At 36.3% G+C, this 22,779-nt stretch overlaps 2 protein-coding genes across 2 annotated transcripts; one reads left to right on the top strand and one right to left on the bottom strand.

The window, feature by feature from the left end:
- Positions 1–1,378: 1,378 nt before the first annotated feature.
- Positions 1,379–4,849, bottom strand: ptgs2b (prostaglandin-endoperoxide synthase 2b). The gene is made up of 10 exons (XM_016543748.1): positions 4,728–4,849; positions 4,491–4,607; positions 4,253–4,396; positions 3,931–4,074; positions 3,394–3,575; positions 3,209–3,292; positions 2,767–3,013; positions 2,315–2,601; positions 2,030–2,177; positions 1,379–1,855 (listed from the first exon to the last, which is right to left on the bottom strand). Exons 1-10 carry the CDS (start codon positions 4,783–4,785, stop codon positions 1,446–1,448), a joined length of 1,821 nt encoding a protein of 606 aa, XP_016399234.1. The 5' UTR covers positions 4,786–4,849; the 3' UTR covers positions 1,379–1,445.
- Positions 4,850–8,689: 3,840 nt separating this feature from the next.
- Positions 8,690–19,282, top strand: LOC107732366 (cytosolic phospholipase A2-like). Its single transcript, XM_016543662.1, has 17 exons — positions 8,690–8,716; positions 9,375–9,456; positions 9,650–9,798; positions 10,631–10,744; positions 10,989–11,026; positions 11,132–11,276; positions 12,576–12,712; positions 12,810–13,032; positions 13,143–13,257; positions 15,309–15,446; positions 16,253–16,342; positions 16,852–16,917; positions 17,293–17,490; positions 17,583–17,767; positions 17,991–18,180; positions 18,478–18,635; positions 18,901–19,282. Exons 1-17 carry the CDS (start codon positions 8,690–8,692, stop codon positions 19,036–19,038), a joined length of 2,193 nt encoding a protein of 730 aa, XP_016399148.1. The 3' UTR covers positions 19,039–19,282.
- Positions 19,283–22,779: the final 3,497 nt, after the last annotated feature.

The following is a 22,779-nucleotide window of genomic DNA, read 5'->3' as shown; positions in this document are numbered from 1 at the left end:
ACATCTACAGCTGTACAAAACAATGTGAAAAGGGCTGGAGGGGGGCACTTACTAAAGCATGGAACTCTGTAAAGTATTGGTTATCTCCTAAAATGTTCCTATGTTTATCTTCATCATAAATAGATCGTGAATATCATAAATTAAACCAAACCATGACCCCGTAGTGTTGCTGAAAATCTGCGGAAATGATCATATTAGTCTACAGGTTTCCCACATTTTTATTTTTTATTTTACTATTATTTTTTTGATCCTTTACCATTTGCTAACTGTTTGTTAAATTAAGTGAATTTGCATTACCTGGTTGTATTATCTGTTTTATGGACATATTTTAGAAAATAATGGGCCTTATTAAGTAGGCCTACTCTTGTAAAATTCATCTATCGATCTGTTTATCTTTTGCTGTAGTGAGGTTTTTCAACTGATTTACAAAAAACAGTCTTTGTGCCATTAATTGTAATAATCCAGTGAGATTTTTGTATGCACAAGGAGTCTGACAACAGCCAGTGCTGAAATCATTATTTGCTCAACTGAAATCAATTGAGAAATTATTGAAGTATCAATTCATTGTAAATAATTGCATCTGACCTGCCTGTAATAATGACCTGCAAATCACTTTAGTTCACTTTGAATTTGGACTATGTTGTAATACACTCAAGATATTTGCATTTTTCACTGTATGTTAAGTCAGCACCCTCTCTAAATTTTGTTTTGACATGTTGGTTCTAACACATTTCTGTGTGAAGATATCACTTCAAGCAATAAAACATTCTCTCTAAACTAACAGTAACATCATCTGTCATCATGAAGATTATATTTATTGCCTCGGAATTTGTGTGGATATTTTCATTTTTATGTTTTGCACTCACAATTTAAACCAAATAAAATAGGATAATGTATCTTGATGCAAAGTTATTACAAATCTTTTTTTTTTTTAAAGGGGCATTAAGAATGCACACAAACAAGGTAAAAGTATTAGACTTATTGTGATTTATTATTTTAAAAGGTCATATTTCAAGTATAAAAATAAGAAAATATCATTACTTTTTTAGATAAAACAAGTGTTCACAAAGACAAAACAGTGTGTGAGATATTTCGTTAGAAAGAAAACTTTTGTTTAGTATTCTGAGATCTTGAGATGTTTCATTATAAAGATGGAGAGAAACAAAGTAATTGTAAACGACTAGAAACGTGATTCAAGTAAAATCATGACACAAACTATTCAGCATTATAGCAGTGCTAAAATCTGAGGTCTAATGTAAACATTTTTTACAATACATACAATGTACATATTTAATAAATAGTTAAAGATAAAGCATCAGATTTGTACAAAAACTATTCAAAAATAAAAAAATATGAATTAAAAGCTAATTTTCTCAGTGCAATAAATAAAATAAATAACCTATAAATAAATAAATAATAAATAACTTTCTTACAGAATACATCTATCAGAGTTCAGATGTCCTTTCTTTCAGTAAAACTGTTGGGTTGACGTTTTGATCCGAGTGGGAAGTACTTGCATTAATGGTGGTTGGTACTGAATCTTTTACATTAGGCACGTAGAAGGACGCCATAGGGCAGGGCCCTTTGACATTATTGCAAACCAATTTCTGCAGAGAGGCAGTATTGACAATCTCAAAGCCCACTTTGCCACCAAAGGTGCTTGGTTTCCAGTACTCGGGGGAACAGATGGGATTTCCCATAAGTCCTTTGAGGGAGTAGGGGGCACCCATTTCCACCATGGTCTCCCCAAAGATGGCGTTGGTCCTGGGCTTCTCAACCAGCAGCCCAGCATAAAGCTCCACAGCATCCACATCCCCGTACATCTCTTCAAGTTCAGCAGCCATCTCCTTTTCTCCTAAAACATAAAACAAGTTCAGTCAACTCAAATTGTTGTCTGAATTACCACTGATTTTACAGTATCTGCAGGGTATGCTTTTAAAATACTGGTGGACTTAGGTAAAGTTTACATGTGATATAGTAGAAAACATCCATGTTCAGACCTGATAAATGGAAATATATTAACCCTCACCTGTCATTTCTTCAAAGGATTTGTATGGCTTCATGTTGAAGCGTTTCCTGTAGGCATTGATAGATTGGTAGCGAATTTGCCTGCTGTCTTCAATTGACTTTATGGCCACCTTTAACACAGCTGGTGCAACATTACGCCCTCCAGCCACCTGAAGTAAAAGACAAGATTTATAATTCACCAAACCCTCACCAAGGGCGGTGCCTTGCAACAGTATCTACAACAGGCTAATGCAAAACAAGTCAAACTGAACTTCTTTTTCTTGTCTTAGAATACATGAACGCTTACCCTTCCAGCAATCTGTTTGGTGAAGGACTCAACCAAGCTGTTGACGCCATAGTCTGTCAGTATAGATGTGTTGAAGAGAAACTGCTTATAATTGTAGACTTCATCCTGGATGTGAAATTCATCAGGCATAAGGGGGTGCCAGTGGTAAAGAGTGTTGAACTCAGAAGAGATCCTGTTCTGGTACTGGAAACGCTCGTTGAAGAGAAGTTCAGGATCAAACTTGAGCTTAAAGTGGTATCCACTGAGATGTTGCACATAATCTTCAATGACAATTTTGATCGTCTCGCCTATAGAGTCAGAATATACAACGGTTAGAACCATGAGAGTTCTTGTAATTGTATTTTGAGGTACAACTATTAACACATCCATGAACCCATTCTGCAATCCAATTTACTATATATACTTGTCCACTTGTAACTAATCTAAATTTCCTTTTGCTACGGCACACTCACCAATAAGGATGAGCCGTGCGGTCTGAAACAGCCTCTCGTCATCCCAGTCAGGATGCTCCTGCTTTAGTATATCACACACTCGGTTGTGTTCACGCAGCCAGATGGTGGCATACATCATGAGTCCGGGAACCAGTCCAAAGGCTTCGTGACCAACGGCAAAGCGACGGGACTCAGGTACATGAGGAGGGTAGTGCATGTCTACTTGAACCTCACTGACTGTCGGAGGATAAACCTCACCATCCAGAACCTGGTTAAGGCAATGAACATGAATTTTCAGACAAGTATGCTTGCAATATAAAAGAGAAAGATCAAGTAAAAAATGAGTAAGTAACAAGGCAGTAAAAATAGCAAAGTTGCCTAATGGGAAGGGAGGATGAGGTAACTTGGAGTTCAGTGAACTGGAGGTTATTTTAGTTAATTTTGGGGTGGAGACATTCCTTACCTGATATCTCAGCTTGCCATCCTTGAAAAGTCTCAGCTTGTGTTGGCGTTCAAGGTCCTGTCCGTATATGTGTCCCAAGTCAACCTAAAAACATCAGGCAAAGTCAGTCAGATGCTACAGTGAATGCGAAAGGACCGTTAATAAGTTGATGTCACTTAAAAATGTCCTATCTATGAGATACACACCCCGTGATTCAGGGCTCTTGTGAAGGCTGGGCCTTTCTTCATGTCGGTTTTGAAGAACTGGTGTGTAAAATGTTGGGCAAAGAAAGCGAACATAAGACTGGTGCGTTGAGGGTCTGGGATGAACTTCCTCCTGAGAAGCAGCTTCTCAGCCAGAAGCTTCACGTCTGGCAACTCTTTCTTTCCTGGTAAAACAAAAGAAGAATTAATGAGAAAAAAAGACATCCACCGTATATTTACATCTCCAATTATGAGTGTTAAACACCAACCCAAAACTGTTACAATAAACCAGGAGTTCAAGCATTCTGTGCAGTTTTAAGTTATTTTAGCCTCTAGCCTCAGTGACTTTACTTAATGGAGATGAATCTCTCAGCAATAATGCTGTAAGAACATCTTATATTTATTTAAGCTTTTCTCATCCACACACCCAAGGCATGCAGGCAGGCAGGTTGCGTCCGCAAGCTTCCTGTCTAGCTGTAATGCCAGAAATGTGAATGGTAAGAAATGTGAGAAAACAGGTCTGAGGACAAAGAGGCTCACCTGCGACTCCCATTGGTGTTGGGCAATCGTGCGGGACAGGAGGCAGCGTGCGAGTGTAGTAGGAGAGATTTGAGTAGGCTTCCCAGCTTTTGTAACCATAGTCAGCATTGAATATAGGAGGGCTATCAATCAGATGGGCACGAGCTGGTTTAGGAGGAAAATAAATTTTTTTAAGTCAGTTTTAATTTTGAGTTGCATTTATAATTTACATTATTGCTGTAAAGAAACTTTTAAAGTTACATTTTTAAATAAAATTATTTAAAAGTGTACGAGTTACTAAATGATATTTCAGGAAAGAAAAGCAAGGCCAATAACAACTTACATGTTAGCACGTATCTCATTATGCCGTTTCTCAAAAACGACACGTTGTTGACAATATTCCACAAGCTTTTGAAGTGTGAGAGAATATAATGCACCGTGTTGGGAGAAGGCTTCATAGAAACTTTCACCCATGTGAGAAATTCAGCTGTAAAAACGACACCAAAGTAATAGGTTAGTCAGGTATTAACAGAGAACAGGAAGCTAATTCTTTTCCAGAAGTCTATGCAGTTTACACTTACGTGTAGTGCAGTTTTGACCGTAATATCCAGTGCGTGTACAGTCACATTCATAAGAGTCTGAGCCCAATGCCGTACAGACACCTCGATTCTGACATGGCTGAGAGCAACAGGGGTTGGCTGCATCACCAAAAATATAGATTTTTTTAGACAGCTTAACTTACATCATTTTGATAATAGGCTACTATAGAATCAAAATAGATGTGAATACGAAAACGTATAAATGAAGAAATGACTTACCTCCTTGGCAAACCATGAACCCCAGGTGCAAAAGAATAAATAATACCAAACTATTCATTCCAGTGGCGTATAGTAGATGTATTGGGTCGTTCCTCGCCAGTTCAGATCAGCGAATGAATTAACTTTCGAGTGAGAGAGGCGCAGTTATAAGAGCAGCGGAGTGACGCAACATGCTCACTCTCATGCTTGAAAAGAATTCCAACATAAAAAAAAAAAAGAATTCCGACATGACTCATCATTCGAGAGTCTAAAGCAGTGCAAGAGGATAGACAATGATATAATCGTTTGTTGGTATAGCGTACTGATTATCGGATGTCATAAACTAGCCTAATATCCCGAAGGCTGTCGGGAGATAAGATAGACTCGTAGGCCTAGTTTATTTATGTTTTGTCAATTTATTATTTTTGTCACTTACCAATAGGAAGCAAAAGAAAACTGTTTCTAATAAACTGTAATAATAATAATAATAATTTGATACATACCCTCTGCTAAGTGATCACATTATTGATGGGTTTAGCCTAAGGATTTTTTCTCCGGATCAAACAGAAAATATACATTGTAAATAAATTTGATTTAAATTACTTTTTTAATTCGAGTCAAATTCTGAATTAAAATAGGCTATATTTAGATCTTTTCTTTCTATTTTTTTTTTGTGTGGGGCGCCTATGTGATTGTGTAATCCGGAGATTGTTAAAAAGGGGGAAAATCTCATTCAATTAAATTTAAAGAAAAAAAAGGACAAAGGTTAAAATGTTACCACAAGTCGATTGGAATACACTTTTTTATTATTTCTTAAAACACAAAAGCAATACTGTTTAATGATAAGTAAGTAATACTATTTTAAACATTCAATCCATATTAAATAGCTAATCATCGCTAATGCATTACATAAAAATATTTGAAACCAACATGAATACACAATTACATTTATATAAACGTAACATATGTGTTTCGAAGATTTTTAAAGATTTTTTTTTTTTTGTCATCTTAATCATCCTCGTTTTTTGCGATCACCTGTTCAAGTTCATATCGCATAAGGAACTGCCATCTTGTGGCAGAAATGAATGCCTCAACAGCCCATTAGGTCCGCTATCAAGACAAACCTGTTTTCCTCTTCATCTCTGCTGACTGTTACCTCGGGAAAACGTAACTCTTTCTTTATGATTGTTAATCATAAAGAAAAACATTTGAAACATATAGAAAAAAGACATTTGCCTTTGTAACTTTTTCAATCTGTATAATAATACTTTATAGTGGTTTATAATAGTGCTTTTTATAACCCATATAACAAATTTAGGCCTACTCTACAGTCAAGTAAAGTATAATCTGTCAGCAATATGAAAAGCAATGCACACAAAGCAGGATAAGGGATGATACTGCTGGACGACGAGATTTTATCATCATAGGAAGCTAGTACCTCCTCCTCCTCTTTTTTTTTTTTTTTTAAATGATAGTCTGAGAAGCGCACTCTCTGCATAGAAGACGACTGATTTTTTTTCTAGATTTCTGGCTTGGTGTGCACCCCACCCCAGCCCAGGGTAAGATGAAAGATTAATTACTCAGTCTGTTAGTTGTTTACTGCAGGTAAGCTGTCGTTCATATAACATCACGTCACGTGAAAATAGCGGTGCGAAGCTCGGGGGAAAACATCAGCTCTGTAGTGTAACCAGAGTGTAACCTACTGACAGTTAAAGGGCTACCACATGTTTTAAAAAGTTTCCATTATTTTCAGAATATGCTGTTTAAATGTCAAAAGCAGACCTCCGTTCATTTTAGGACTTTGAAGTTAAACTACAGGACAGCTGCAGCCTGCAGGAGTTTTGTGATAGATAGGCCATATAACGGCACTGTTGACAGATGATCGATCTGTCACTCGCCCGAGTGTAGCGCGTTGTTGTTTTAACAATTTTAATAAATTACGGATTTGGTGGCAGAGTTTCATTTCATAAAACCTTGTATTAATAGCATCATACTTCAATAAAACAGATCAGTACGTAATATAATATATTGCATGTTAATGAGTGTTTCGAGCTGATTGATTTGATTTGTCTTAATGTGTTTTTGTCATGTCTACGTGACCATAGTGTTTTATCTATAGCACACCTGTACATATTTATCCTTTGTGTGTGTGTGGGTGTGTATGTGTTTTATTTATATTTATATTTATACATATGTGTATTTTATTCACATCTTATTTTTATTATCTGTGTGTTGTTGTGTCTGTGTACTGAACCTTGTGACACTAAAACATATTCCTTGTATGTGCAAACATACTTGGCAATAAAGCTCTTTCTGACTTCTGATGCGTGTGTGTAATATACAGTAGGCCTACTACAGTATGAAAATGCATATTTTTCAATTAAAGAGAACTTATAGAATAAATATGTACTGCTTTGGGTGCTTGACACTTCATTGGTCATTTTGTGTTTTAAGAATGATATTCAAGGTTAAGAATACGCTGAAAGTTACTTAAATGTAAATAGGACTTTCCTTATTGATCACGTCTTCCCTCAGGTAAAACGCACGTTTTCTCGCGTAACTGGATGTTGGAATCACGTTGTTTGCATTCGCTCAAACTGATTTGCTGAAGTCGAAACGCGGTCGTTAAAAAACCCAACTCCGTTAGCGCCAGTCCCGCTCGCTGTGAAGCGGGAGCGACCCAGCCGGCAGAGGATTCCGCTTGGTCTTAAAGCCTCCCTGGAACGGCTATGTTCACAAATCAAACACTTGTCAAAAAAGAATGATTAATTCTCAATTTAGAGTTTGTTATTCGTATGGTCTAGGTGTTCATAAGGCATATGCCTTAAATACGGGACAAACTGCGTTCCGAATAGCTTTCATACGGAACGCTTCTTTGATCCCTTATATACGGGACGATTCCGTATTATACGGAACGGTTGGCAACCCTAGTCGTGTATCACCCAAGGTCCAGTCGGGTCAACGGCTGATGTGTAGCCTATTTGTGTTTTTGTGCAGCAGTTTTTATGGATGGGCTGGTTTAGCTAAACAGAGAACCTGACATTCTCCGTTACGCAATTTTAGCATCCGCTGGACTGCACAATATTCACTCTATTGGCTAATACATGCAACTATAATGCTGAATTCTAAGCACATATGCTGATAGCGATTTTTATATAACTGTTGTCGTAATCATTGCAGTTAACCAGCGTAGCTATTTGTGCTCAGTGAGTGTCAGAATGCAGCTCAGACTTTAACAGTTTCATCCTGCCACAGCCACTATCTGTGTTGACTCACTGCACACTTCCCGTTTTTAATATGCTTACTTTGACTTAGTTTCAGTCCATCTGTAAAGCCTATCACTACTCCTTCCTTACTCTTTCACATACACAACATGCACACACACTTGCACCAACGCCCTGCTCATTTGGTTCTTAGTGCAAGGTAAGGAAGGTTAAATTTAAACATTTTTGTTGCTATTTAGAATTTGTAATGGTTCTTTACCACCCTAACCATGTCTTTAGTAGGCATAGTGTTAGTTGTATTAGAATAACAAATGTCATGTATGTTCTTTGTGTGAGTGATCTTTAGTCTTTGTGTGTTTTATGCTCTTTGTGTGTGTATAACCCCAAACCTCTCTTTCCATGTAATTTCATTTTAGTTTTGTCCCTATTCACATCATGAAAAATTAAATGTTCATTGTTCATTTGATGTAAAATAATTCTCTAAAAAAAGAAACAAAAAATGGTAGGCTAACTAATCTTTAACTAATCTAAAAAAAATAAATTGATTTTAAAAAACAAGATATATATAATAGAGTTTTTTCACAATAAAATATACCGTGTCATTAAAAAATTGCTTTTTTAAATTTTATTTTTATTTATTTATATTATTTTTTTCAGTGGATTTAGATGTCCAGTGGCATCTCACTTCTCTGGGAACAGAGTTCTTTGAGGAATTCTGGATAACCGGCCAGTTTTGTCTAATTTAGTGGTGAAGGCACCATGTCTCTCAAAGATCATCACATCTTTGTAAGTAGGAAAAACAATCTCAGATTTATGCATAAAAATAGCAGTAAAAGCCTAAAACAGTGGGGTGTGGCTTTCAAGGTGGCAAGCCAAAACATAAGGCAGTTTGTCAGCACTGATGGTTTAGGAAAACCACTATTTTGGTTTTCCAAGAACTTCTTGTTTCTTTTGTTAAGTTTACACCAAGAATGCTGATGTGCATCGGTGTGGATGTCATGATATATCACTCATAGCCTTTTTTGGACAGGTGTTTTGCGCTATATTGGCCAATGCTGGCTTACAAGTAAAGAGCAAAATTATATGGACACATTATGTAAACAGAAACGGAAAGGCTCTACATAAATTCTTTTAAATATCAAGTTTAAGAGAGATATTTTTATGCTTCTGGCTAACCACCTCAAAGTGACAGTGTATTGGTGTGAAAAAGTTATTTTGCACCAACCCCCAAAAGTGCTCTTATGGGCTTTGCCACTTTTATTGGCACTTCCTTTTCCCCCCTTGTTTTAGACTTAGATGTAAAGATAGAGATGTATTCAAATTTTAAAAGGTAAAAAGATTATTAGTTATAAAGATTATAAAAAATATAGTAGTAGTTTTAGTAGTAGGGGAAGCACTAGCAGAAGTAATGGAGGTGAGCTGAGTGTTCTGTGTATTTTTTTAGGTTGAACAGCAAATCTCACACAAACTCATAGTGAAAGTGTTGCGAGCTGAAAATGTCACCAAGGGACCTCTTGGAGACCTGTGTGAGTACTTATTTTCTATACTTTTTAAATATGAAGTTTAGGTACTTACAGAACAGGCATTGTACTTCACACAACATAATGCATTGCCTTCATCAGTTTTAAGCTACTAAACTCAAAGGAATAAGGCTTGATTTGGGTATTTTACAGAATAAATCATGAGTGCTTCTAACAAACTAACTAAACATGCTTGTAGTGGATACCCCCGACCCATATGTGGAGTTGTTCATCCCCACTTCCCCAGAGAGCAGAAAGAAAACACGACATATAGACAACAACATCAATCCAGAGTGGAATGAGGCCTTTGAATTCATCCTCGACCCCAACCAAAACAATGTGCTTAAGGTAAAGAGAAACAACATTTATTTATGTTCTGAATCTAAACTTAGTCAGCTCTTCTTCAACATTACAGTCACTATAATAATAATCTAATCTGCTATTCACTACGCAGCAGAAATTAATATAAAAGGTGTAAAAGTGTGTAATTTCTGGCCTACTAGTTGCACCAGATGGAAGCTCAAAATGATCGTTTCCAAACAGGTTTGCCCTTGTTTACCATTGTTAAAAACATGTAGTTTACTGTAGCTTTAAACTCACGGTATGTCAGGTTACCGCCCAAAAAACAGACCAATGTTATAAACCTCAAAATGTCTCTGCGTATTTAATTGGGATAGGAGAATGTTTTTTTTAACACTGAATAAATTACACACTTCCTGATTGCAGTACATTGACCTGTCACAACCAGCACGGATCAGCTCCAGGCATGATGAAGCAGATATCGTCCTCTTTTGGAAGGCTAAATAAAGTAGTTTCGCTTTCACAACGAAACACAATAAAAGTTACGCCTTCTTTCTTTGCGTGAACATTTGGGCGGCTTTATGCAAATCTTCCCACATAGTGAGGTAGATATGTGGGGGCGTGTTCGAATGAGCCGTTTTAGGTAGGCGTGGCTGACTCTTAACTTTTATATAGAATATCTCTTTGGATTTGAGACTTTAGTCTTTGGAAAAATTGAAATCGCATCATATGACCCGTTTAATAAGGCCTTGCTATTTCCAAATCTGTGTAGTAATTTGAACCTTCCTTCAAATCTTTTATGTTGATCAGGTTTTTGGAACGCACTGTTCTTAGTAGTGTATGTACAGTCAGTGATATGGTTTCTGTCTCTTGTTTCCAGCTGACATTAATGGATGCTAACTATGTTGTGGATGAAGTGTTGGGTATGGCTTCATATGACATCTCTAAACTTAAAGTTGGACAAACAGTACTGGTGTCATTTCTTATAGGAAAAGTAAGTTTCATCTATTTGAGGAGCACTTTCTCTTTAAGAATGTTTTTAAAACGAAAATCAATCCTATCATATTTACTTTTTAATAGTACAATAGCTTATATATAGATTTATATTATATTATGCTGTCAAAATGTAAGAACTCCCCTCTACTGCTGTTGTCACATTTGTTTCTTTTTTCTTCTCTCCCTGCCTTCTTCCGTCTTTGATCTGGATTGTGGTAATGTCTGTTATTGTTGTTTCACAGATGACCAACGTATACTTAGAGCTTTCCTTGGAGGAGTGGTATGTATAATCACAATTAACAAAACAAGCTTCTGTGAGTTGTGTACAATAAGATATATCTTTTATAGTTGAAGCGCCACCGACTCTTTTTTTCACTGTTCTCAGCTCAGCAATAGACCTGCGATTCAATCTGGATCTGTGCCCTAAAGAAAAGCTCTATAGACAACACCGGCGCGACAGAGTCATGCTGGGCATCAAGAAATTGTTGCACATGGAGAAACCTTCCTCCCTCCCTTCCTCTCCTCTTGAGGTACCACTCATTCATTGACTGCTTCCTCCACTGGTCATGAAGGCTCATATTTGGAATTAGACTGATTCTGGTTTACTGTGATGATGTTCTTTGTCACAGTCATTGTTCTTGTGAGCAAGAGGGGTGCGGTTGCATGAAAAACAGTACAGTACGTGTTTGATGCAGATGTCACCTCACTGTCATGCACATAGAAACACCTAATGAAATACAGCAGAGAGCCAAGACATGCATGACACAATACAAAAAGAAAATGGACAGTTCCCTCGCACAGCTCAGATTTCCACATAACTTTAGGAAAGTCATCATCTACCAGATAAGAAATTTGGCAACATCAAGCAGCCGTGACAAAATATAAGAAATATTTGAGCATTAAAGCTCTTAATGAAATAGCTGTAATGGTTTTGTTTTTTGAATGGTCTCAGGCGCCCTTCATTATCAAATTTCTGTTTTCTTCTTCTGTCTTTACTGATGATTTCATAATCAATCAATGAATAATTGACATGGGGGTGAGTAAATGATCAGGAAATTGTTATTCTGCAAGTGAACTAATCCTTTAAATGGAATGAGACAGGTCACTTTACATTGCAGTTAGAAATGTTAGCCTAGAAACGCTAAGGATCTGGAGCACAAACTCAAAGAAGCTTCGTTCACATCTTGTTAGCATAAATATCACTTTCTGAAAGTATTACGCTTTTTATGTTCTTAATGACACAGTGTAACAGAATTAGTGGCCAATCCTGTCTTCTATGATGTGACGCACATGACATGAAACAAATTATCAAAAAGAAAAATGTAGTGCGGGGTCTTGGTTCAGCCCCTCAGAACCTGCAGCCGATTGTAAGAAAAGGGCGGGGTTTGAGTGATGTCCAGTATACGTCACCAGAGAGGAGTCTGTTGTTTCACTGGAAAGGTCAAGTTATAACTTATTTTAATTAAAAATGTCAAAGTGGAAAAAAAGGAAAAGAATGCATGGATAAATCATTCATAATCGCATCTATAACTGACTTTCCAAGGGCATGCAAAAGTGAAGTAATTTAACTTCACATTAAAATATTTCGATTACTTTTGAACTAACTTTAGACAAGTTTTGTATTTTCAGTAACTCTGCAATGATGTGAATGCAGCATAAATTACTTAAATCCAAGTTGAAGACAATTAATCCCAGATCGTTTGAGGACACTCTTTGCAGTAAATTATACGGCCAATTTTTTTGACTCAGTTTTTTAACTCACTACCCCATTGTTAGTATTTTGGTAGCATTTTACTTTGTTACTAATATTTGTGTTTACTTGCATGCAGGTTCCAGTGATTGCTGTGCTTGGCTCAGGGGGAGGTTTCAGGGCAATGGTTGGGTTTTCAGGGGTTATGAAGGCTTTGTATGAGTCTGGAGTTCTGGACTGTGTCACATATATTGCTGGCCTATCTGGATCCACCTGGTATGAGGACATTTAAACTAAGCTTTTTTATCTTTGCATATTTGTCTTTTCACTTCCTACTCAAATAAATGCTCATTTGCTGTTGTGTGTCTCACAGGTACATGTCCACTTTGTACTCCCACCCAGAGTTCCCCACTAAGGGTCCAGAGCAGATCAACCAGGAGCTGATGAATCGTGTGAGCAGTAACCCTCTACGACTACTCCTTCCCAAACACATCACTAACTATGTACATGCCCTGTGGAGCAAGAAGGCCACAGGGCAGCCTGTTACCTTTACAGATATCTTCGGGATGTTGATAGGCGAGACGCTCATTCCCTCTGTAAGTATCTGATGTTTTGAGGGGGTTTCTTTGTTCTTGCATTTCACTTATTCAGAAATACACAGTGCTCATCTGGCAATATAAAGGCTCCATTTCTCCTTTCTCAATAGAGGATGGACACCAAGTTGAGTGAATTGCAGGAAAAGATAAATGAAGCTCAGGCTCCTCTACCCTTGTTCACCTGCTTGCATGTAAAACCAGATGTCTCTGAGCTTAAGTTTGCAGGTAAAAGGGGTTTACTTTTCTGTGCTTTTTTAAACCCTATTGATCAATTAAATAAGGGGTCTTTCTTAATGCAAACTTTTCATTGCAAATCATATTATAACAATTTTAACATGTATTTTAGAATTTCTTATTTAGTATCTGTGCTTGCATATTTGTGTCAAAATGTCTGCGATTATAATTTCAAGGATGGGTTATTATTTTCTTTATGACATCAAAAATCCATTTCCATTATGCCAACTAATTGTGTAGGGTAATACTATAACTTGGAAATATACAAAGACCATTATCAGCTACATTGTTGTCAGTGTGCTTACTGAATGAATGAAGGGGGATGCCATTTATAGTAGTCTGACTTGTTCAACTGCCTGGGGAGAACCCAATTGCGTCAGCAGAGTAGCGTAAGAATGTGAGCAAGTATGTAAAATTTCTTTTTTTAGTTCAAAGAACACTTGTATTGTTCTTCTAAAGTCCCAAGAAAGCCATGAAGTGCCAAACGTTTTAGTTGTTTAAAGGTTTGTCTGTCAGTCTGTAATTGAATATAGGCCACAGACATTCTCCTAATTCTGTTGCAAATGACTGAACAGGTCATGCCTCATGAGCTGTTGGCAGCTCTTTCTGGTTTGAGAAGTAAAGAATGGAAAATGTTCTATAGACCTTAAGTAAATAAATTAATCTTAACTAAGAACCAGTGGCGGCTCGTCAGGGGAGGCAGGGGAGTCACAGCTTCCCTAAAATTTTGAGGTGAAAATGGGAGGAGGACGATTTAATGTTAATAATATTCACAATTACATTTCAAAGTGGTTAAGCAAATAATAATAATAATCGGCAGGGATCCCAGACCAATACATTTAGTGTGCCTCCTCTATTTTAAAACCCACGAGCCTCCACTGCTAAGAACAGATTTCCATCACAAGTGTGCAGATTTTAATGCTCATGGCTGTTTTAATAGAACATAATTTTTCAGACATCACACCTGTCACAGGTATTTTGTTTTTAGTATAGGCTATACATGCATCAGTGCAGCTGGTATAAATCAGTCCCTCCAAGATTTTGCGATTCTGCGATCGCTGAATTTATCGCAAAATCAAGCAAACTCCGCAATTTTCACAAGAGCTCGCAAATATTCGTAATTGCCGCAGATTTTCCGCAGATTTTGGGCTTAGACACGTCCCGTGACGTCATCGCAACGCGCATTCAGTCAAAGAAAGGTTGTTTCTCAGTTCCAAAAATGGAATGAAACAGCCTTGCGTTCTCATCATGACCGATTTACAAAAGCTACATTGGACAAACGAACCGAAAGCGGAACGAATCCGCGCTACTTGTTTGGGCTACACAGCTCAGACGTTTATCTGCTCGGGCCGAATGTTGTCTGTGGTATATTTTCACTGCAAAACAATAATTGCCGCAAACATCACAGCAAATTTTGAGAAAAACCGCAGCAAAATCAGTCATTTTAGGCCGCAAAAATCTGAAAAAAGTCCCGCGAAATCCTGGAGGGACTGATAAATGCAGGTGAATGAAAGCAACTATTCAGACACCGAGACACTCAAGGGAACCACCCTCACGTCACGTGTCATTGAGGTACTAAAATAATCCTAGGAGACAGAAAGACATCCGAACCACTCCTACATCCACAATAGACTAAAACTGTGGTAACTGTCAATACCTCAGACTTTGATTAATAATTTTTGTCTGAAAAAGCGTCAGTCGATTTTCTTCAGGCCCACTCACACAAAATAGCTTGTGTTTTGAGCATTTCGTGTAGTTGATTCATGCATCTGCCTTCGTCAAAAGTGACATGCATTATCAACATTCTCAGGAAGCTGAAATCTGAAACACTGCTTTCGCACATTGCCAGAAACTATTTGAAATATGCAATTTGTCATTATGTTTCTTCGAACTTAGTGTTGGTCTGTTGTCCAAACTTATAATTCACCTATATATAATTAGGCCTGTTACTTTTGTAATTGTTACGGTTTATTTGTTGTCATGGGCATGTTTTGCAGATTTCTACTGTGGTTGTGTTTTGATTGGCGTGTTTTAACTGACAGATTGGGTGGAGTTCAGTCCGTATGAGATCGGAATGGCTAAATATGGAACCTTCATGACCCCTGACCTTTTTGGAAGCAAGTTCTTCAGGGGTAACATGGTCAAGAAGCATGAAGAGAACCCTCTTCACTTCCTTATGGGTACAGAGTCTTTGTTTTCTGGATTTCTCTTAGTAGTAAGTGGAGAATCATGAGAAGAAACTGAAATTGTCAGTGTTCTTATGGAAATAGTGACACCATATAGTTGGAATCTTCACAGTCAGAGTCAAATATCACCTGATTTAAAGGTGTTGGTTCAGTCATTTACAATAATCTCATCCTTACTGTATTGCAATGCAAGAAAAATTTGTGTTGTAATTCAATGGCACACTCAAAATTTATGACAGTAACTGTGACAGTAAAGAAACATTCTTTGAAAGGTGTACTGCCTAGATAAAGTTTCACAGCAGATTTAAAGTTTATTTTTACAACACTGACGTGAAGATCTGCATTTTTATTTGTTTTCTACTGTTTTAGACTCTATATAACCTTTAACAAAAAGTCTCATTTTACAATTTTATAACCTTGAAGAATAAAGACGAATATTAACTAGATTTTAAAATAAAGGCTAGATCGTATTTCATCCTAATATGAACCAGAAATTGTTTTGGAAAAAAATAAAATAAAATAAAGCCTATTCTTAGGACCATTAGTATTTTTTTTTTTTATTGTTATATTTATTTTTATATTATCATTATGATTTATTATTATTATTAATTAAATAGTCAAGTACATTTGTAATGCACAATTGGAAGTAGCCTACACACCATGGTAGTATTTGAATTTATATTTTTATAAATTCAAATGTATGTATACGTTTACTTTTGATTTTGGGGTGAAATATGGTCAAATAATACAACATCTTGTTTTAGTATGTGGGATACAGTGTGTTTGTAAATGTTGCACAGGTGTGTGGGGCAGTGCCTTCTCCATCCTGTTCAACAGAATTTTGGGATTCAATGATGTGCCCAATGGCAGCACCATGGAGGAAGAACTAGGTACGATCACCAGCTTTTTTACAGATCCAAGAACAGTTTTACATCACCCTTTAAATTTTTTTAATGAAAACACATCTGTTTTCATCTGCATGCCACACAAATTTCCACAGATTTGTATAGAATGTAAATGTCCTTCATCCACAAAGTTCTACATATTCTCCTTTCCTTGTGTGTTATATGTATGCATATGTGTTAATAATATTCATGTTGTGTCAGAGTAGCAGTAGAGGAAGAATAAGTTGCAGAATGATGGTGCCTTGTGTGTTTGCATGTCTGATGTTAGGATGGTGTGAAACTGTGATGTTATCAGACAGCTACACCAATGTGTGGTTACTAATGAACTTGCGCTTAAATAAAGCAACAGTTGTGAAGCCCACGTCACATGCAAACATCCTGGCACACACACTCATACTGGGATGATCTGAGAGATTGTGATATTCTCAGGCAGACATCTGTTGGAGCAGGTTTGCAGTGTGGTTTTGATGCTTGTTTGCACATTTATTCCACAGAACAGATCAAACCGGAACACATTGTAGGAGAGGACAGTCTAGATAATGATGAAGACCCACATAAAGGTGAGGTTTTACAACATCTACAATACACAGTAAGTAGCTTAGCACAAACATTTTCAAATATTTTGATGCCGCGAACCCCCAAAATGAGGAACTTTTTCATAAAATATAAAGGCAGGTACATATTTGCATGTATAAAGACCAAATTTATACCAAGGAAAAATAAAAAATAGTTTAATTATGTATAAAATATTATTTGTAAAATATTACAATAATAATGTCAAATTTATTTTTATTAAATCATTTTATGTATGTATTGTAAATTTTTATTTATTTTTTCAATACGCTTATTATTTCTCTGGATCCCACAGCACCCCATCAAAATATTAGTGCAAATCCTTAAATATAATGATTTTTTGTTTTGTCTTACACCTGCAGAGGACGAGTATCAGGCCAGCTGGATGCAGCGCATGGTTAGCTCTCTCTTCAGTGACTCAGTTCTTTTTAAAACACGAGAAGGCAGAGCAGGAAAAGTACACAACTTCATGTTGGGCTTAAACCTCAACAATGATGTGCCACTTTCCCGTTTCACTGAGACCGCCAGTCCCATGGAGGATGAGGTTGATGCGGTCACAGGTAAGAGTTCATGTTTGTTATGGTCATTTAAGTTTACTTAATTATTCTCAAAGGTTGCCTTATTGTTCTTTTCTAATTTTGGATGCTTTCAGACCCATTTGAGTTTGACCGTATCTATGAGCCATTAGACGTAAAGAGCAAGAAAATTCACGTGGTGGACAGTGGCTTGACCTTTAACCTGCCTTATCCTCTGATTCTAAGACCTCAGAGAGGTGTTGACCTCATTATCTCCTTCGACTTTTCTGCCCGACCGAGTGACTCTAGTCCTCCATTTAAGGTTAGTTCTCAGACTAATCAATCAATTCAACATGTTAATTTAGTGTGATCAATTATAATAAACAAAGAAAGAAAAAAACACAAGTAATTATCTGTATGTCAATTCCAAATACACAAAATAATGTTCTTTTTACCAACATCATATGACCCCTTTAAAGAACCTTGTACATGCACAGACAATATGTATGACACATAGGTTTTTGTAAATGATTGTTCCTTTGTAGGAACTTCTGCTAGCTGAGAAATGGGCACGAATGAACAAACTTCCATTTCCCAAGATCGACCCAAAGGTGTTTGATCGGGAGGGGATGAAGGAGTGTTATTTTTTTAAGCCCAAACAAGGAGAAAAGAACTGCCCTACTATTATCCATTTTGTCCTGGTCAATATTGAATTCAGGACGTTCAAAGCTCCAGGTGTGTGTTCTTTGTTTGTGTTTGCGTCTTGTGTACTTAGGGATTTTTTTTTTTTTAAAAAGTCAGCTCTGCATATGCAGATTTATAGTCAATTCCGACAAATTCAGGGAATTCTGTGAAGGGAAATTCAGGATTGTGTTTGACTCTTTAATGAACTGGTTGATTTACATTCCTGTTTATGTAATGCATGAAGTGGGCATGATTCTTCATAAAGTATGAATCTTATATGCTTTGAAAAGTTAATTTGGATGTTTTAATAATAAGATGTTTTATACAAAAGTGTGGTGTATTTTAAAGGGGTTCCACGTCAGACGGACAAAGAGAGAGAATTTGCAGACTTTGATATCTTCGATGACCCAGAGACACCCTACTCAACCTTCAATTTTCAGTATTCCAATCAAGCCTTCACCCAGCTACATGATCTTATGGAATTCAACACGCTTAACAACATAGAGGTCAGTTTAGCTCAGATACAGATACTTTTATATTAGCGTTCCACTTAAATTAGATTGATAGTACTACTTTGTTCTCACAGTTTCAATGGGAAACAATATTTTAAAGAATAATGTTTGTAATGTATTACAATTAGGTGTAGCTGATATCATTTTTGTGTGGGTTTGTTCGAATCAGTTTCTGAATTCTCAATGTTTCTTTTGCTTCATGTTTAGGCTTGTTTATGCAAGTCAAGTTTTTAAATCCTTTATCATCATTATTATCTAGGTCATCAAAGAAGGCATAAAGGACAGTATCTTGTATAGGAAGGAGACTCCATCTCGCTGCTCTGCCTCTCTTTCTCTCAGTCAAGTACAAAACAAAAAACACCTGAAGAGGGTGTCCAAAGGACAAGCATGCCAATAAGTATGCAGAGTATGATGGCATTCTAGCCACAGGAAGTTTACAGATGTCACACATCTCATCATGGAAACACTTTTTTAAAAACTGAAAAACAACTCCACAAATAGTGAAACCAGATGATCTGGTTTGGTTCCCAGAACATTCTCATGTAGCCTTTTAATAATAAAAAGAGAAGTGGTGAGTGACACAATGAAATTACCATTTACAGCCTAATTGTTGACATTAGGTTGTGCAGGTGTTTTAGTTTTTCTAGAAATAAATTGTTGTGTGAACTTCTATTAGATTTACTTCTTGTCGTTAGTTCACCCAAAAATAAATTTTTGTTATCATTTACTCACCCATATGTAGTAATTTTTTTATTCTTCTGCAGAGCATAAAAATATTTTGAAGGTCACTGGGGTCCAAAAAACATTGACCTTCATTGTATAGACGAACAAACACTTTTCTAAATATAGTCTTTGGTGTTCTACAGAAGTCAGGTTTGGAAAAACATGAGGGTGAGCAAATGACAACAGAAGTTTCTTTTTTGGTTGAACTGTCCTATTCAATACAAAATTATCTTTTTTGATAATAATAATCAAAACAATCCCAAGGATGTGACCAAAAGCACCTTTGGGCTTTTGGTGTGTTTATGTTTTAATGGCAACTGCTAAAACAACATCATATGAGTCCTGATTTATGTTTTATGAACTGAGGGAGTGCCTCAACAAAAGAGCAACATCCTGAGGTACAAAACAAAACATGAAACCATGGCAATGTCACTGCTATCTTGCTTTAGTCAGTTAAACGGGTGTTTATTTTAAGTTATCGCTTAGATGCAGAGGTAGTTTTTATTTTGAGCTGTATCATTTCCCTTTACCCTTAACAACTACTGTCCATTAGTATGTGAGTGAAAGGGAAAAGAAAAGTAGGCGTTTGTTAATCCTCAAACTAACACTTCGATATCAGGATGACATTATGCACCTTTTTTCACACAGTACAATGGTAGATCATGAAGGTAGCACAAAAACACTAACTTTATAAAACTGACTCCACTATACTTGCTGCAACAGTGAACTTGATATAAACTATTGAGTAATGGCTGTTTAAGATATAAATGTCATGCTTTTTGGCACTTTTTTGGGATTTATTGACAAGGTCATCAGCAGTTTGTGCATGCAGACTCACTAAGTATTCATTTAGTATTTATTTGTATAACCATGAATACTTATGTTAGAAGTGTATAATGTTTTATTACAAAGCGTTTGAATGCATTGTTTACACATAATATAACATCTTAAGATGGTGATGGAATAATAAATCAGGCTTTAAATATGTGAACAATGACTTATTGTCCTTATATTGCATCTCAATGTCACCTTAGTCAAAGCCAACGTGTTTTGAGACAACATACCTTTGCAAAGGGTTAAGGCATTATGTCCTATATAAGAGGATCTGTTTTTAGTTACATTTTAGGCTATATGTTAGGAAAACATCTAAATACTTTTAGATTCACATATTCTTGGTTGGCACTGATCTACTCTAGTCTCATTTTTCATGATCACTTAAAATCATACTGATAGTTTCAAAACATACCATAGTAGTAATATTATGTTCCAATACGTATATGGGCCATTCTACAGAATTGGTTCAAAGTCAGAGTTGGAAACATCTTGAAAAAAAGTGCATGCAAATTGTATAATATCTAAGGTACACATTTCTAGTAATTGTGCAGTTAATTCTCATTTTGTATTTTCAGAACGTTTTGGAATATTTTTCCTCCCCCCAAATTTGTCACTACCGAAACACAATAATATATAATATATTAAGAATATTTCAATAAGACATTTTCTTTTAACTGTATTTTTGATCAGACAGAGACCATTTACTGGCAGTACTCATTAGGTTTTAACTTAGAAACATAGTAAATATGCATTTCAGAGTCTAATCATGGCACAAAAATGGTATAGTCATTCTTACTGCACAACTCTCAAGGTTTCAATATTAAGTAAGCATATGTTGTACAACTGAAACCACAGTATATCAGTGTTACATCCATTTTCCCTTCTACACTTCCCAAAAAGCACTTCAGCACACTGTTTTAGTGAAATGTAGGCCAATATGGGTCTCTGCAGTCAGAGAACTAAATGAACCAATCTAATGATTGTGTGTCTGATAAACTCCATCTGAAAGGTTCCACTGTTCCACACACTCTTAAAATTCTCAAATAATATGTGCGAATCTATTATACACTCCACCACACTAAAATCTGCATTCTCGTCATGGGTTGTACCATGAGTCAGTGTTGACATAAATCAATAGCGAGGTAATTAAAAGAGAGCAGATGACCAACTTTTATAGCCTAACAGACCTAGATAAAATGAAGGTTGTTTATTTGGACTCATGATGTTTTGAGGTTTTCTTTTAATGAAAAACGTCATAAGGAATGCCTTGTGTTTATGTATGTCACAGGAGGTGAACGGTAATGAGAAGTATGAACCTCCCATTTTAAACATCCGCTGCCTACACAGTTATTGCATCATAAACACATTATGTCCTTGTGTCACCTGCACTGAATATAATAGGATTCTAAAAAAGACAAAACAATACACTGAATTCCTCGTGTCTTTCAGCACTTTGTAAAGATTAGTCCGGGTATACGGATGAGTGAGTCTTCTAAAGCTTTTTAACCTTTTGTGTGCTGTCCAAAACAGCATATCGGATAAAGTTTTAACCCTTGGGTTAAGCAACATTTCACACTTATAATTCTGAAAAGGGCCCACACTGCTTTTACCCTTGTGTCAATTACAGTGTGAATTGTGATGTCGGAATGCTAAAACGAGTTCTTTAGCAACAGACAACCAATAATAAACAGTGCTTACCTTACTAAATATCCATGCTGTTTCTACGGTTTGCAGAAACATGAATTCGCGCTGTTTAGTATTCAAAACTGAGGGAAACAGTTGAAAATACCGATCAGTTACCAATAACAGCAGAGCAGAAAGAGACATTATTATTGTTATTTTAAGTTTCATAAGACTTAATGCTACCAAAGTGAACACACTTGGCGATATTTTCAAACGGACCTGCAGTTATTAAAACATCCCTTACCAAAAAGAAGTATACTTCAAGTTTATTTTATTAAGTATACTTAAGTAAAGTTCAAGTATATTTGTAAGTATACTTTATGTAGTAAGTATACAAATATCAGTGTACTAGTAGTATTCTTGTAAGTGTACTATTTCAATACTACTTGGGACTAAATTGGCCCACACTAGTATATAAACATATACTTTAAGTATAACAGTAGTAAACGTTGAGTACACAAACCAAAAGAAAGAACAGGGTATCTGCTTGTAAACAAAAACATTTTATTCTAGCTTCATGCATTCTTTTTTTATAAACACTTGAATGTGGGTAAGTTTCATAAAAATAAAAAAATAAATAAATACACAACATTTTAAACAAAAAGCTGAAAAAAAAAGACTATGAATTGGATTCAGAATGATAATCAAAACGTAGATAGAGTCAATCAACACCCCAAAGCTTGATAGTCATTACCTCTTCATGGGTCAACATTTTAATCCATAACATTACACAGTTTTGATGCTGTTTTATGTCTGATCGTGTTAGATTACATGTGGAAGCTTCTGTTGTTTCAGTTTCTTCTTCGCTTGTGCTTTGGGAATTCTGTACAGAAGATGTGCAATAGCGCCCCCTACAGTATAACAATGAAAACATGGATTCCCAGAGCACAAGTATAGC

This window comes from Sinocyclocheilus rhinocerous, unplaced genomic scaffold, assembly GCF_001515625.1.
Source record: "Sinocyclocheilus rhinocerous isolate Xijiao unplaced genomic scaffold, SAMN03320098_v1.1 scaffold68, whole genome shotgun sequence".
Taxonomy (NCBI): domain Eukaryota; kingdom Metazoa; phylum Chordata; class Actinopteri; order Cypriniformes; family Cyprinidae; genus Sinocyclocheilus; species Sinocyclocheilus rhinocerous.
This window is presented reverse-complemented; position numbering and strand designations above follow the sequence as displayed.

Bases quoted from the DNA above. Each gene is read 5' to 3' on its own strand.
- LOC107732366 (XM_016543662.1), top strand. From the start codon at position 8,690: ATGTCTCTCAAAGATCATCACATCTTT. The intron at 10,745-10,988 runs GTAAGTTTCATC...GTTGTTTCACAG, and splicing joins TGTCATTTCTTATAGGAAAA to ATGACCAACGTATACTTAGA. The intron at 16,918-17,292 runs GTGAGGTTTTAC...TTACACCTGCAG, and splicing joins TGATGAAGACCCACATAAAG to AGGACGAGTATCAGGCCAGC.
- ptgs2b (XM_016543748.1), bottom strand. From the start codon at position 4,785: ATGAATAGTTTGGTATTATTTATTCTTTTGCACCTGGGGTTCATGGTT. The intron at 4,608-4,727 runs GTAAGTCATTTC...TTGGTGATGCAG, and splicing joins GTTCATGGTTTGCCAAGGAG to CCAACCCCTGTTGCTCTCAG. The intron at 3,293-3,393 runs GTGTGTATCTCA...TGATGTTTTTAG, and splicing joins CAAGAGCCCTGAATCACGGG to GTTGACTTGGGACACATATA.